Source organism: Crocodylus siamensis, chromosome 7, assembly GCF_052110815.1.
Source record: "Crocodylus siamensis isolate JL-2025a chromosome 7, ASM5211081v1, whole genome shotgun sequence".
In the NCBI taxonomy this organism is placed as follows: Eukaryota; Metazoa; Chordata; order Crocodylia; family Crocodylidae; genus Crocodylus; species Crocodylus siamensis.
Window position 1 is genome coordinate 89508099 of NC_143401.1, and position 14784 is coordinate 89522882.

Here is a 14784-nt window from a genome sequence, read left to right on the forward strand (position 1 = left end):
AAATGTCTGTGCATATTATATGTGAGAAATATAATGGGAACAGTTTCTGCTGGTAAGAGCAAATGTTAAAGTTAAAATCTTCACTGGATTCACATGGAGCAGAACAGCAAGCAGGCTTTTTTCCCTAGTTGCTTGCTAATCAGTTACTTATTTCAGTAAAAGATATTTTTTCCTTCATTTTGCCTTTCAAAAACAAGATGTATATTATATTCTGGGGCATGCTGTAAGAGAAAATATGGTAATATAATAACAGTATGCTCCATATAAATGTTATCCTGGGTGCTTGTTTTTCTCTTGTCCTGAATTGCTGGCCTGGTATCTGAGAGAGCAAGTTGCTTTTAATAGATCTCATCACTATGTGCCAAATTACTTTTAAGGGATACTACCCATGTATCTCTTTGGGTCTGTACCTGCTTGTTTTCACATGCGTTCATTCTGTTCCGTCCCAAACTGTTCTCTCAACTCTGGCTAAGTACTCATTCATTTCTGAGACCAACTGCAACTTCTCGCTCATAAGCCTACAAATCCATGAGAACATTAGGTGGGTGGCCTCAGTGAGGTTCTAGTTTGGTACGTGGAGCGCACCTGTGCTTTTGTACATCACTTGCCTTTTAAATAATACATATTATTAGTTGTTTGCATTGCGATAGCCCCTGGAAATTGTAAGTCATACAGCTGAGTCTGTTGAACTAGGCTGTGTAAGAACATGTAATAAAAACCTACGCATGCTCCAAAGAGCTTACAGTCTTGACAGCTATGAGGATTTTGGTCCAGTTCTACTGCTTTATATTAGTAATACTTCCATTGTGATCGTTTTGCAGGTAAAGAATTTTAAGAAGTTTTAAAACTCAAACAAGGTTCCCATGATTGAAGTCTAGTTGACAGTGATAGCCCATGATAAAATTTTAGCTACCAAAGAATAATTCCATGTTTTCACAACTGGAGACAGTATTCCCTGCATCAAATCCAAGTGATCTTGGCTTTTACCTTCACCAGTCAAGTTTAATTTTTGCCCCTTTTACTCAACAGTGATATTTTTTATTTATTTATTTTATTTTTTAAAATTAGAATAGTGTGGAACAAAATCATCCATGAGACGGTACCTGGAGTAGTAGCTCAGTGTTTATTATATGGTCTTGAATTTGCTTTCTTCAGTTTCTGTAGAGATTGTACGTACATCCATTGCTTTCTCAAATTAGCCATCGAATACAACGTTGGCAGGTCCGCAGATTGGCTGGGTTGGTTTAGTTGGGTGATCCTGTCTTGGGCAGGATTTTGTGAGGTCCCTTCTAGCCTTACTTTACAATGATCTGCTCCTTTGATTTATTGGGAAAGTTTGTTAAAATGTTATCTATAATTTTAACAACATACTGATTTTCTAAAAACTCTTTGCAGGACACATGCACATATTCTCTTGTCATCTCAATATATCTCCAGGAAGTGACCATTTTTCCCCTAATATTCCATATAATTTTTTATTTCCTCATGTGTTCCTTTCCTTTTATTCTGATCCGAGTACAATTCCCAAAGAAAGGAGGTGGAGCCAGGTGGTGGTGTGATTTTGTTTTTCTTTGTCTGCTTAATTCCTGATTTTAGTTTTGTTTGGACTCTTCCTCTCCACATTGATTTCTAGGAGCAATATCAAAACAGGATATTTCTTTCCCCTTTGGAACAAATTACTTTATGATTTGCCAACATGCAGTTTAGCACTTTACACATGGTCTATGGACACTGTATTAATATAGTAGATAACTTTACTAAAAGTCCACAAGCAGTTGGTCAAGGGAGTGGTTGTCAAAGTTTTTAGACTCTAAGCACTCCTTGGAAAATGCCAGCTCTTAGTTTTCACTGCATTTTGACTGCAGGAAAAAATAATAAAACATTTGTGCTTTTGCAAAGAGCTTAGAAAGACCACAGCAGGTCAGAATGCTTTTTATGCTTTGGATTACTATTTGAAATCTCTTTGATTTAACTTATGAATCGTGTTTGCCCACACAACAGTGCTAATATTGCGTGACACCCTTTAAAGGATCTTGAGACACTGCAGGGTACCCTGGATTGGAATCACCTAGTTAAGGATATATACCACAGAAATCTCTCTCTTTCTCCCTCAAGTACTGATCAGAGTTTAAAGATATTTTTTGTGTCAATATCTACAGCCTAGAACAGTAGTTTTCAACTTGTGGTCTGCGGTCCCCTGGGGGCTTGCACTTCCATTTGAAATTTCCAAAGGGTCTGCAGATTGAAAAAGGTAAAAAAAAACTACTGGCCTAGAATTAAATACTAATACTGTACTCCAGGGGTGGCCAACCAGCATAGGGGCTACAAATAACATGGGCAGCCTCTGTCTGTGGCATGCAGCAGACGGGGAAGGGGACAATCAGCACAGTGGCTGATTTGTAAGACAGGGAGCAGAAAGCAGATTGGTCAGGGGATGGGAATGAAAGTGGCGCTTGGTGCTAATTTGTGGCATGCCTACCAAAGAGTGTGGCTGGCCCCCACTGGTCTACTCAGGTTTAACAACAACAAGGTTCAAACCCAAGTAGCAGGCTGCATATTAGGTGGTTCAATGACGGGACCAGGGCTTGGAGATACGCTTAGCGGGCAGCAGAGCTGCAGAAATCTGTTGTTGTATGTACTCTTTTGGTCTCCAGACTATAAGCTCTGTGCTGTGCAAATGGAGTCCATCTCTCTCCATATATAGATCACCTATCATGCAGTAGATCTGCACCAGTGACCACTGCAGCTGTGAAGCTAAATATATCACTTTTCATCTTCAAGGCACTTTTACATTGAATAACTTTAATTCTCACAATATCCTCTAGCTACACCGGCAAGGGTGAGTCACACTGCATCTGAAGAAACAAATCCAAGCCTGGAAAGCCAAGTATTCTCTCTCTGCTTTGTAAGATAACATCCCTGCTTGTTATGCAGGTCAGAGAACACAACTCAGATAGAAATTCTCCATTGGCAATTACAGTTTGGGCTGTTTTCAGCACGGGACTTCATGAGTGGTCAAATATTAGCTTTTAATTTTGCAGTGTTTTTGAGAGACCTTTCTTGAGGAAATGATGCAATGTACTGGGGGAAAAAACTCCTTCAAGCACTATACTAGGATGGAGGCAGAATGAAGGGCTATAGACCTATGTTTTGCAAGTCTTTATTGCATATCCTTTGTGCAAAGTTGTTTTGCAAGTACAGGGAAAATAAGACATGAATTACCGCAGGTAGGCAAATGGATTTGATATGGGAAACGCAAAGGCAAAAAAGTGGTGATTCAAGGAGATGGGCTTTTTCAGTGAACTGTTTAGTTTGACTACAGTAAAATCCTGGGTTTGTCTAATGTATTGAAAAATACTTGCTCTTGAATAAACAAGCTGACTGTAAGTACCATTAGGGCTGATGGTAAATTAACTAATTGTATTTGAACCTTCTCATACCCTGTGGAATCCATTTGCATGCACTGCTGACTTCAGCAGCCCAGTGGATAACAGGCTGTCATGGTGATTGAAGGAAGTTGGTTGAGGAATTAATTATATTTTCCATTTCGAGAGGATAGACATATTGGTGCAATATTGATCGAAAGACTAAAAAGAGGAGTTGTTAATAAGGTGTTTTTTTAATAATGCTATTTATGAATAAGCTCTGAAATAAGCCATTTTCTTGCAGGAAGAAGTCTGTCTCTTTGCTAAAAGTAGTATAAAAATATTCCACTGGCATCCCATGAACATCTTTTTGTAGCAGTTTAAATTGAGAGAGATTTTACCACCTAAATTCACAGTAAAAGAAGTCCAAAAAAACAAGACTCTTCAGGGCAAAGATATTACCTTTGTATACATGTTGTACGTGACAGCAGCAACATGCACAAGCATTAGGATAAGATTTTCAAAAGCACGCCAGTGGCTTAGGCCCACAAGTAACCTTCAGTGGGACTAAAAATCTCCCTCCCCTCTTAAATATTATCACCATGTACCTGATTAATAAGCTCAAAATGAAATGTGCAAACTGGTACTACTTTCTGCTGTAATTTTTCTTACTGGAACTTCATGTTCTGTACTTAGATTTTAATAGGGCAAGCATGGTGTGTATTATCTTGTGAAGCATTGGAGTAATCAATGTCAGTCCCTTTAAAAATGAAAAATATTGGAGAAATATGATCCTAGGATTCTGTTTGCTAAATGAAACCAAGCCTGTTACATTGCACCAAGTATGTGGAACCTTTGAAGAATAGTTTCAGTGCCCATGGCTGAATAAACAGTGCTTGTGGGATGGGGGGGGTTGGGGTTTTTTTTCTTGTGGTTCTTTTCAGATATGCCGGTCTTGGCAGTTCTGTTACTGTCAAGTTTGTCTGGGAGTCTGGTAAATGCTGGTAAATGTAGCAGCATCACAAGCAGCTTTTTACTTCCGTGGTCACAAACTCTTCAGCATCTGCCAGGTTGGTTAGCACTCCTTAGCAATTCATCTCTTTCATTTTAAGTAGTCTTTTTTCATCTTGTGCTTTATTCTTGCTTCTGGCTTAGTGTCCAGTCTGAAATCTAAAATCCTGTGGTCAAGTATATAATGTACATGTAATATATCAACAGGATACCTTTAAAACTGTTTTCTTAGTTTGGGTTTTAAATAATACTTATCTTAATCCCAAAGTAGGATTGCAGTTTCATTCCCTTTTCTCCACAGAAATGAAAGTTGTCCTTGCCAACTGAACCTTTTTTCAGGTTAGATTTTTTTAGGATTAGGATTGAAGAGATAAGGAACTTCATTTCCTCACTTCAAGTTCAGTTTGGATTTTGAAAAGCTAAGCATAGTCTTGTGATCACACAGCCTAAATACAGTCATTCAAAAAACCCAAGCCTGAATTGATTCAATTTTTGCAGGTTACTCTAAACTGTAGATTTCACTTGCTTGCTGGTTCATAGACATTAACTTGTGATTCGGGAAATGGAGGCACATGCCTGCAGTGACTCAGGGCACTAGAGCCCTCCCTTTCCTTCTGCAGGGAAGTTGGGCAGGTCGGGGCACAGCCTCAGCCTTAGCCACTGGCAAGGCAGGTGGAAGGCAGGACCATGCCGGCCAGTCGGCTCTGGCTGTGCCCCTGCTTCTACCACTGTTGCAGCAAGGATCCGGGGGGGTTACCCTGAGGGGCTGCTCTGTCTTGGCCAGGCAGTGCCAACTTTGGTCCCCAGGGGGAAAAGGGAGGGAGGGGGAAATAAACCCCGTCCCTGCTTGCTTAGCCTTAGGGGGCTGTGCAGTGCTAGTGTCTGGCCATGCCCCTGCCCCTGGTCTAGCTAGAGAGCCGAGGGGCAGCACCAGCCCTGCTGTCTAGAGGAGACAGGACACCCAAGCCCAGGGCTGAAAAGCATGCTGGGATGCTGGGGGACTGGTTTAACCTAAACTAGGAAGGGATCTGGGACAGAAGTTCCATAAAGCAGTTTGACCCAAATCAATTAAGTTTGATGGTATATTCAATCAGGTTTATCTTAAATCAGTTTTGGGAATTTTGAAACTGGTTTACATGCACTGAACTTCTGTTACAGGTTTAAAACAGTTTCTGATCACTTAAACCAGCGTATGTGTAACTTCTGTCCCTTGCCACAAGGCCCAAGCTCTCTACCCAGCTCAGATACTGACTTCTTTTGCTACTTCAGATTGACCATTTAATTTCCTCTGTTTTAGTGTTCTCATCTGTAATGAAGAGTTAATAATATTTTTTTGTATTTGAAAAGCATGCGAGATTCTAGGATCTTGCCAAGTGAAAAGTATTGACCATTACTGGCATACCCCTTAAAATATAAGATGTTCTTGAATTTAAGATTCATCCAAATATTTTGGCTAAATTGAAGAAACAAATAAAGCCGCATCTATAATGCTTATAAGAGCTTTTTTAAACTTACATTTTAGACCCAGACCGCTTTTTGAAGAAATGTTTTGTTTTAAAAATTGTCCCTTATATACACAGTAGTTTATAGACAGCCTATATTTTAAAAGGAAAAGAAAGAAGATCTTTTAGATTAAAAATGTATAACATTTTATAATTTCAGGTCTCTCCATCACCAAATCCAAACTTTTTTTAGGTTTGAATCATTGTGGTGGTGGTCCTTTAATAAACTTCTTCCTATGCTCTCTTCTGTTTTACAGGGCTTGCAAAATCATTTGGACAAGTTCTCTGAGAATTTTGACCAAATTTTGGCTTTCAAACCTACTGGATGGACTTATTCGGATTCCTGCCACTCGCTAGTAGAGATCAGACCTCAGATAAGGGGAAGGATCACGATATATGGTAGAAATAATAGAAATGGTTCGATAATTTAATTCTAGTGGATTGTTTTTGGACATTTCGTTCCAGCATCTCTTACTACTTACTCATCGTAACCAGTAATTATTATCATCACTCAGAGAAGCTGAGCAGATAAATCTGGCCAGCAGTCCACCAGTCATCAATTCTAAAATACTGTAAATACAGATTTTCGGTAGTTTCCTTCTTATAGCCTTCTTTCAATAAAATAGTTGACTTTAAAAGCTTGGTCCCATGAAGTCAATGGAAGCAGCTTGGGCTTCAGTAAAGCCAGGATTCCACTCTCTGTAAAACCATGAGACGCCCTGCATCTGCTGGAAAGCTTCCATTGGTTTCAGCCTGCTTCCTACCAGTTCTTACTGGTGCAGTTTCTGAAATAAATCTGTAAATGAAATTTAATTTCCTAGAAAATCTCTCCTCTCATCACTTAACAAACTACGTAGTTTCACTTGGCTTGCACTGATGACAGACATTGTAGGTAATTCTTACAATAACGAAGCCTGAACTTGTTCCTTAGTGTAAACTTTAATTTAAAATTATTTTTGGCTTCAGAATCTTCAATAAGATTTCAGGTTAATCAGACTGACTGAAGTACCTCTGCATTGTTTTGTTTCAGGGATTCCTTACAGCGAGCACAGCAGCTACATGGAAATGAAACGATTTGTCCAGTGGCTGAAACCACAGAAAATCATCCCCACTGTAAATATTGGTGACTGGAGAGCCAGAAATTCAATGCAGAAGCATTTTAAAGACTGGATGACTGAGGTTGCTGGACGTAATTAGAAAGAGGAAAGAATGTGCGTTTCATAGGGGACATGCTTGGAAAGAGATTGAACTTGCCAGGAATTCCATCTAACCGTCTTTTCCCCTAAACTTGGTTAGAGCAGAAACAAGCTGCTATTCTCCCTTAAAGACAGCAGCAAGATAAAGGTGCTTAGTTCTCTTAGGTAACCATTAATTTTTTTTTTGTAGTTTACATTTCAAACAATTGCAAATATACGCTTCAGGTTATTTGGAAAAATACTTCAGAAAACTGCTTAAGCAGGTGCCAAAATTTAACACCTGAGTATTTGAGTTGGCTTCACTAGAATTATTCAGATGCTTAATATTAGGTATGCTCTCTAATTCTTTGCTGCATGGTGACTTAGGTCTTATCCTTTTCCTCTGCCCTGTGCATGAGTGCGGTCATTCTAAGAAATGGCAGAAAAAGAAGTGAACTATGATTATTCTCATGGGGGTTTTTTTTGTTTGTTTTGTTTTTGTTTTGTTTTTGATTGAAGCTATCTGCCTCCTATTGATCTAATGTATAACAGATGTATGCAATTGGCCTATAAAATGTAGAACAAATGGTACAGGAGAAAATTTGAACAGAAGTGAGATTTCCAGACCTTTTAAATGAATTAATTTTCTGTAATTTCAATTTCAAGATGAAGTATTTTTATAGGCAATGACAGCAGTGGAAAAGGAGATGATACTAAGTTTAGGAGAACTAAATTGATATAAAACTCAGGGTGCAAAGTGACTTTTTTAATTGGGCAAAACTGAGTGTTGTAACACTAAGGAGTTCACATGTGTACGTACAAAGCTTACATCATGAATAGAGGATTGGTTTGTAGTATTACAGCAGAGTATAAATGGGTATTTTGAAGAATAAATCATTTTAAAAAAAAGAGATTCTTACCCTTATCTTTTATATTGCATACAAGAAACTTTTATAATTATTTTAAATAAAGAACAGAAATTAAGCCTGTTGTATTTTTTTTACAGTAAGATGAAGTAGATATGACTGTGTTGCAAGAGTAATCCAACAAACTGCCTTGCACATGGAATGCTTGTTGAAGCTGTCGTGCGTTACTTGTGTACTGGGCACGTAGGATTACCTACTTGCCACTGTCATGCAAATGTTTCAGCTCATGCATTAAGCAGGGGAACAGTTCATTTTGAAGTCAAAGAAACTTATCTACCACTTAAAGTTAGTTTAACATTTGTATGTTCAGTTCCTAAGTCTAATAACAGTGGTTCTCAACCTTTTTAGACTCAAAGCACCACTCATTTGGCTTGAAGCACCCCTTGTTAGACTTGTTAAGCATGCTCCAGAAAATGCCGGCTATTACTTTTTACCTATTTTATGAGTACAGAAAAATAGTAGAGTGATTCTTCTGTTGCAGAGAACTCCAACAAACCACAACGGGTAAGAATATTTTTAATGCTATTTAATTCCTATTTGAAATCTCTGGCCATGTTCACACAAGCATGGACATTTGGTTCCCTGGGGACAACTAGTGACAGCACACCTTGTGCTGCTGCTAGTTGCCCCTGTGGAACGGCTGTGCCCCATGCCCTTTGGCATGTGGCAGATTACCCCATGTGGGGTAGGGGAGACTGGAGCCAGCAGTCTTATCTGGGGTCCTGGAGACCTCCTGGGGATGCAGCAATGGTGATCCTGCTGCTCAGAACCTGGTCGGCAGCCAGAGCATGGCTCCGTTTTTGTGCACACACTGCCCCTGTGTGCACTGCTCCACGTATTTTTTGCACAGGGTGGTGTTTGTTTTTTGTTTATTTGTTTTGTTTTGACCCCTGGATATCCAGGGGTCAACTTCTCCACCCACCCCACCCCCAATGCTGCTCCCTGGCAGCATGGAGAACAGCTGAATGTGCCTTATGTGGCACCACAGATGTACCTGCAGTGCCACATACTGCACAGCCGTGTTTATCTGGATGTGGCCTCTGGGTTCATCTTGTGAATCATGTTTACACACCTAACAGCGCTAACATTACGTAGTGTCCCACAGCACCCTTGATTTTAAGGCACTCCAGAGTGCCAGAGGAGATCAGAATCACTGATCTAATAGAAGCCGGTCTTTTTATTTCCCCCAAGCAGGAAGGCAAGTGCAAATAGTGGCTATAGTGATGTAAGTTTTTTAATGGTGCTCTTTTACTGAGTTCTGTGTAGTGTTGGGAAAAATTGACAGCTTGCAACCACATACTTCAGTTTAATATTAGACTTAAATGTGTAAATAAAGTTTTGCTCTGGGATGAGTTCAGACTTCAAGAAGATAAATTAAAGAGTGCTTAAAGAGTCCACAGTCCACAAAAAGAGTGGATAATCTGAAGCTTCTTTTATACTATTTTACTGAAGGAAACATTTCTAAAAGCTATGCAAATATAACTGGATGCTTACTATTAACATGTAGTTGTCATGGGTGATTTTAATTACCCAGACATCTGCTGGGAGGAACAGTCAGCCAGGACGGACCGTTCCAGGAGGTTCCTAGCTGAGATACAGGACCTCCACTTAATCCAGGAGGTGCAGTCTCACCAGAGGAAAAGCCCTGTTGGACCTGGTCCTGGCAACAGGCGATGACCTGGTAAGGGGCCTCCAGGTTCTTGATCACCTGGGCAATAGTGATCATCATGTGCTGAAATTCACCATCCAGCGCAGGGTGTCAAGGGCCTGCAGCAAGATGGTAGCCCTAGACTTTAGGAGGGCCAACTTCAACAAGTTGAGGAGACTAGTGGGTGAGGCGCTGGGGTCCTTGAGAGCAGGGGAACTCAGTGTCCAGGACGAGTGGTCGTTCCTTAAGGAAACAATACTCAGGGCCTAGGGGGAGTCCATCCCAACAAGAAACAAGGGAGGCAAGAGTGCCTGGAAGCCCCCCTGGCTCACCAAGAGCGTCCGGGAATGCCTGCTTGCCAAAAAGGTGGCGTACATCCAGTGGAAGGGGGGTGCTATCTCCAAAGAGGAGTATACCTCCTCTGCTCGGGCCTGTAGGGGGGCTGTCAGGAAAGCTAAGGCAGACATAGAGCTAGGACTAGTGTCCAAGATCAAGGATAATAAAGAGTCCTTTTTCAAATACATAGGATGAAGAAGGCACCGGGTAATGTGGGGCCTCTGCAAGGTACGCTGGGCAATCTGGTGGTTGCACCAGAGGAGAAAGCGGAACTCTTTAACCAATTCTTCACCTCCGTTTTCTTGTGCAGGGACCGGGACTTCCCTGCTGGGATGCCAGATGGACTCGAGGGGAAAGCCTCCAGACCTCAGGTTGGGGAGGACCGGGTTAGAGAGCTTCTGGAGGGGCTGGACGTGTTCAAGTCAGTGGGTCCAGATGCTCTCCACCCCAGGGTGTTGAGGGAGCTAGCTGGGGTTATTGCAGGGCCCTTGGCATGGCTCTACGAGCGCTCGTGGTGCTCAGGCCAGGTGCCAGATGACTGGAAGATAGCTAATGTGGTCCCCATCTTCAAAAAAGGGAAGAGGGAGGACCTGGGCAACTATAGGCCCGTCAGTCTTACCTCTATCCTTGGGAAACTCTTTGAGAAGATCCTCAAGAAGCACATCTGTGATGGGCCGGCTTCAGGGATTATGCTCAAGGGCAACCAGCACGGTTTCATTAGGGGCAGGTCTTGTCAGACCAACCTGATTGACTTTTATGATCAGGTCACAAAGGCAATGGATGCAGGTATTGCCGTGGACGTAGTCTTTCTAGACTTCAGCAAGGCCTTTGACATCGTCTCCCACCCCATCCTCATTAAAAAAACTAGGCGACTGTGGCATTGATGCCTACACAGTCAGATGCATTGCAGTTTGGCTCAAGGGTCGTACTCAGAGGGTGGTGGTGGATGGGTCATATTCGACCTGGGGGGAAGTGGGCGGCGAAGTCCCCCAGGGCTCGGTCCTGGGGCCCACGCTGTTCAATTTCTTCATCAGCGATTTGGACGACGGGGTGAAAAGCAACCTGTTTAAATTCGCTGATGATACCAAAATTTGGGGTGAGGTGAGCACGCTAGTGGGGAGGGAAAGACTGCAACAAGACCTGGATAGGTTACAGGAGTGGGCTGACATAAACAGGATGCGTTTCAATACTGACAAGTGCAGGATGATGCACTTAGGCAGTAGAAACCAGCAGCACACTTACAGAATGGGAAACTCCCTTCTTGAGAGCACGGAGGCAGAACGGGATCTTGGAGTCATTATTGACTCCAAGATGAACATGACCTGACAATGCGAGGTCTCGGTTGGCAGGGCTAACCGGACCTTGTCGTGCATCCACAGGTGCGTCTCAAGTAGAGCCAGGGAGGTGATCCTCCCCCTCTGCGATGCTGGTCAGGCCACAGCTGGAGTAGTGTGTCCAGTTCTGTGCATCCCATTTCAGGAGGGATATGGACAACATTGAAAGGGTCCAGAGGAGGGCCACACGCATGATCCGGGAACTACAGGGCAGACCCATCATTGAAAGACTGCGGGACCTAAACCTGTTCAGCCTTCACAAGAGAAGGCTGAGGGGGGACCTGGTGACCATCTATAAACTCACTAGGGGGGACCAGAAGGGTTTAGGGGAGACACTGTTTCCCCGAGCACCCCCTGGCATAACAAGGAATAACGGCCACAAGTTGTTGGAGAGGAGGTTTAGATTAGACATCCGCAAGAACTACTTCACAGTCAGGGCGGCTAGGAGCTGGAACCAACTTCCTAGGGAGGTGGTGCTGGCTCCTACCCTGGGGATCTTTGAGAAGAGGCTTGATGACTACCTGGCTGGACTCATTTGAGTCCAGTCTTTTTCTCCTGCCCGGGCGGGGGGGTCGGGCTTGAAGATCTACAAGGTCCCTTCCAACCCGACTTCTATGATTCTATGATCATCAGTGAGATAAGTGATTCAGATATAGTTTTACTGTATTTGCATTTCTACGTTCTTGAAAAAAAAATCTCCCTGTATAAATCAACTGCAAGTTTTTCAGTGATAAGCAATTTCATTTCTACTTGCACTGAAATGTCAAGTAACAAATAATTTCATCTTCATTAAGCAATTCAACAGTCTGAAGTTTTTGCTTTAACTAGTGCCAAAAATGCATGATTAATATCAATATGTTATGAGAATTTCCTTCATCATACAAGCTATTTAATATGGCAGATCCCAAAAGCTATACCTGGGGTCAGTCACTGGATCATGACAAGTTAGATTCAGCACTGGGGCAGGGAGTGCAAAAAGGTTGCTTTTATGTTCCATCCCAATGCTGGGGAAAACGCAATTAAAGTTGTTCTGTAGCCTCTCTAATTTGTATTGGCTGGAAACCACGCTTGATCATTTATTCCACTATCCCAGAATCCCCATTGTGCACTTGTTCTCTCGCTGTGCCCCCTCCCCTCTCAGAACCTAAGCAAGGCGTAGTGCAAATCTGCAGCTGAACTGACATGTTGACTTGGGACCGTGCTTGGATAGAGTGCACCCTTAGCAAGTTTGCAGATGACACCAAGCTGTGGGGAACAGCAGATATGCTGAAGGGTAGAGCTAGGATTCAGAGCAACCTAGACGAACTGGAGGATTGGGCCAAAAGAAAACTCATGAAGCTTAATAAGGAGAAGTGGAAAGTCCCAAACTTAGGATGGAACAACGCCATGCCCCAGTATAGGCTGGGGCTGACTGGCTAAGCTGCAGCTCCGCAGAAAAAGACTTGGGGGTTACAGTGGACAATAAGCTGGATATGAGTCAACAGTGCACCCTTGTTGCCTAGAAGGTTAACGGCATCCTAGGCTGCATTAGCAGGAGCGTTGCCAGGAAACTGCAGATGATTATTCCCCTCTATTCTGCACCAGTGAGGCCACATCTGGAGTATTGTGATTGGTTTTGGGCCCCCCTCTACAGAAAGGGTGGGGTCAGATTAGAGAAGGGTCCAGTGGAGGGCAACAAAAATGGTATGGGGACTGGGGCACATGACTTACGAGGAGAGGCTGGGGGGCCTGGGCTTATTTAGTCTGGAGAAGACAAAATGGAGGGGATTTAATAGTAGCCTTCAATCCCCTGCAGGGTGGTTCGACAGGACAATGGGCTCAGGTTGCAGCAAGGAAAGTTTAGGTTAGATATTAGGAAAAGCTTTCTCAGGAAAACTCACAGCTGCATTGTCCTCCTAGTTCCACAACTCTGTTCTCATCCCTACAACATCCACATGCATAAACACCACACACTTGGTAAGCTTGCAGCCTTCCATGGTAGTTGTTTATCACTTATTCTGTTTAATAATGAACCACATTAAACTAGTTTTCAGTATAAATAGTCTGTTTGCAACAGGTGTTGTTGCCTTTTTCCAGCTCTTCAGGGTACAGCACACAATCAGAATTGTCTTCTGATTGGGTTTTGAATGGCTTTTGTTGCCCAGAATAAAGAATTTAAAAAAGGAAGAGTCCTTGAAACGAACTGCAAAGTTGATATATCTTGGAAAACATGCGTTGACATTGGCAAGAGCTGGTCTGACCCACTTGTAGCTTTTCAGCCAGTTAATTCTGTCCAGATTTGGAGCAGATGCTGATAGTCGCCCTTCAATCTACAAAGCAGGAGTGGGATGGTTTTTGTTCCTTTCTCGTCAGTATGTATCGGTCTGTTTTCATTTCCGTACTGTCCTGTTAGGTATTTGCACAGCAGCCCTCTAGCTGCTTCCGTTCTTCTGTATTTCTGCTTTATATTTCCACCCCTGCCAACCCTTTCTTGTGTATGGTCCTCAACTCTTCAACATTTCATCCACCTTCACATTTCTCCCACTCTCTTGGCTGCTGCCTCCTGGAAAAAATGGCTGTTGTGAGGCCAGACTAATCTTTTCATTCACTTCATTGTAAAGAAAGAAGATTAATAACAGGAAGTGGCTGCTTAGATTACCAAGCAGAACATATAAGCAGCAGTGGAAAACTATTTAAGCAAGAATTTTGTGGAAAGATTTGTAACGGGGCCCTATCTTTTCCACTTCCTTTTCTAGATTATTCTCATGCAAGGTTTCCTAATCACAGCAGATTAAATCTTATGAAGAGCAGCAGTGTGTGATGCACCTGATTTTTGTTCCAAGTTCTTGTTGCTACCATGCATCAAGCTATGCTTTAGGCAAAGGGCACCTCGTGAAGACTGATTTTTGTCTTCAGTGGAACGAGCAGCAGGAATGCAAACCTCTTTCTTGCTCACAAAGCATGGAATGAAATGGTAGAGGACTTTGGGATCAAAATGAAGTAACGTAACGGGAAGGATTGCACCCTGTGCTCAGTAGTTGGGAAGTTGTGCTAAAACTTCTCTGAAGACAACCTGGGCAATTGCAGGTAAAACTAATTGGAACTTAGGAACATGAAGGAGCACAACTATTATGGAAACGGGCCTATGAGGGTTTGTCACTGAAGTTAGCAGCCAGGATAGGTTATCGGATGTTGGCAGGGAGAATATTAACTTTCTGCTAAGCAAAGTGGTCCTGCTCTAGGATACTCCTCCAGCTCATCTGGTGATGACATAGTCAAGGCATAGATGGAAAAACCAAAGAGGGGATCATAACGCATTTTCTGTAGGCTCGTGCGAAGTGGCTAGTATTTGCTTTGGATTCAGGGGACGGTGATTCGATTTGGTGATTCAAATCACTGTCCCAAATCGATTCGGCTGCAGCCAAATCTCTGAATCGCACTGGCCCCATTCCCTACCCGCTCTCAATGGCTGCCCTGCCTGCCCCAGCTCCCAGCTCTTAGAAAAAAA

At 42.6% G+C, this 14784-nt stretch overlaps 1 protein-coding gene across 2 annotated transcripts in view; it reads left to right on the forward strand.

Annotated features, from left to right (window-relative positions):
• DCLRE1A (DNA cross-link repair 1A) overlaps positions 1–14784 on the forward strand; it is a 37484-nt gene that overhangs the window by 16543 nt on the left and 6157 nt on the right. For both annotated transcript variants that reach the window (XM_090057400.1, XM_090057399.1), the window contains 2 exons: positions 6136–6277; positions 6909–8483. In XM_090057400.1, the coding sequence (XP_089913526.1) occupies positions 6136–6277; positions 6909–7075 (309 nt within the window). In that variant the 3' untranslated portion in view covers positions 7076–8483. The remainder of the gene's footprint in view (positions 1–6135; positions 6278–6908; positions 8484–14784) is intronic.